Source organism: Trichechus manatus, unplaced genomic scaffold, assembly GCF_000243295.1.
Source record: "Trichechus manatus latirostris isolate Lorelei unplaced genomic scaffold, TriManLat1.0 scaffold01182, whole genome shotgun sequence".
Lineage (NCBI taxonomy): Eukaryota > Metazoa > Chordata > Mammalia > Sirenia > Trichechidae > Trichechus > Trichechus manatus.
In genome coordinates, this window is record NW_004445118.1 from 5,116 (window position 1) to 7,069 (window position 1,954).

At 40.4% G+C, this 1,954-nt stretch overlaps 1 protein-coding gene across 1 annotated transcript; it reads left to right on the forward strand.

The window, feature by feature from the left end:
- Positions 1 to 5: 5 nt before the first annotated feature.
- LOC101358297 (olfactory receptor-like protein OLF3) lies at positions 6 to 843 on the forward strand (the record flags this gene model as incomplete). The annotated part of the gene is made up of 1 exon (XM_004391147.2): positions 6 to 843. A coding segment is annotated over one exon (787 nt), but the record flags the coding sequence as incomplete, so codon positions are not given.
- Between the last annotated feature and the right edge of the window lie 1,111 nt (positions 844 to 1,954).

Consider the following 1,954-nt stretch of genomic DNA (forward strand, 5'->3'; position numbering starts at 1 on the left):
GACAGCAGGCTCCATACCCCCATGCACTTCTTCCTCAGTGTCCTGTGCTTTGTGGATCTTTGTTACACAAACAGCTTTGTCCCACAGATGCTGGCCCACTTGCTCTCAACCCACAAATCCATCCCATTCCACTGCTGTGTGCTCCAGCTTTACTCCTCTCTGTCATTGGGTGGGTCCGAGTTCCTCCTGCTGGGAGCCATGGCCTACGACCACTACGTGGCCATGTGTCACCCCCTGCACTACGTGGTCATCATGCATGGAAGGTTGTGCCTGGGGCTGACCACCACTTGCCTGGTAGCTGGCTGTGTGAACTCACTGATGGAAATCATCAGCACATTCCGGCTTCCGCTGTGTCATAATATCATTAATCACTTTGCCTGTGAGACTCTGGCCGTGCTGCGTCTATCCTGTGTGAACATCTCCTTCAACAAGGTCATGGTGGCCATTTCTGGCTTCCTGGTGATCATGCTTCCCTGCTTTCTAGTCCTGTTCTCCTACACTCGCACAGTGGCTGCCATCCTGCGAATTCACTCAGCGCAGGGACAGAGAAAAGCCTTTGGGACCTGCACCTCCCACCTCACTGTCATCTCCACGTGCTTTGGGGCTAGCGTCTTCACTTACTTGGGGCCGCAGTCTGCCTCCTTGGTAGAAGAAGAAAAGATGGTGGCCTTGTTCTATGCTGTGGTGGCCCCTATGTTGAACCCCTTGATCTACAGCTTGAGGAATAAGGAAGTTATGGCTGCGCTCAGGAAAGTTTTAGAGAAATTGAGAGATAAAGCGGAAACACTCTAAAAACTTCTTGTTATTTATCCTGAAAACCAGAAAGGAGACCAGGTAAGTGTAGACAGGACAGCCACATTTACACCAAAGAAGACTATGAGGGCCTATCCTTGTTTGTGAATAAAACATCCTCCTCTACATGACTAATAGGTTTCCTTATGTAGGTCAAAGCCTAATAATTTAAGTGTCAGTGATCCATGAGATGGGCCCTTCTTACATGTTTGTTTCTCAGGTATTCAGGGGTTTTGGGACCTCATATGTTCACTTTTAATTTTATGTGCCATATGTAAAGGAATGATCCCTGGCTTCACCAAGCAAACCTCATTTCTAATTCTTGTTCTGCCTCTCATTAGCTGTGATATCTGGCACATTATTTAAACTTTTTATGGTTTAGTTCTTATTTTTGATAAAACAAAGAAATAATACCAATCTTGCAGAGTGTGTAAATATTATAAATAATTTGTATAAAGTGCCTGCCTTGTAGTAGACACTAACAAAGTCATTCATTATTTTAGCTACACCACCCTTACTCCTCCATTATGAATAATAAAAGTATTTTTACTCTTTGCCACGCCTCTATATTGTTAATTATTTGAAATATGTGCTAACTTTCATAAAACATGTAGTAAACAAGTTTGCTTGTCCTTGGAAATGACTTACAAATTATGCCAAAAATTAAAGATAAAATCATTAGGGACAGGTTGGGCTATCTGCCTGAGAGATCTATGACCTTTCTGATATAGAAGAAAATTTTGTACTAATTATGAATAAACTATGTAAAATATGTGACACATTTGTTTTATTTTATGAACTGTAATCCTAAATTTATTTTTTTAAATGACCTGAACTCTCCAAACTTTACAATTAAGACAGTCTTTATAAAACTGTGATGTAGTTAGGCAAATTTCTGGTAAAATTAACTTGTCCAAAGAGTTTACACCTATTTAATTTTCCATTAAATTGATGTGTGTGTGTGTGTGTGTGTGTGTGTGTGTGTGTGTGTGTGTCCTTCTCAGAGTAGGGGTACTGATTGAAACAAACAAGCAAGCAAACGAACAAAAATTTGTGCCATTAACTGATTTATAATATTATTTCAAATGACTTGAAAAAAAAAAAAACAAAGGAAACTTCTAGAAGGGTAAAATTTACTTTTGCATAAATTAGGGGAGAATCT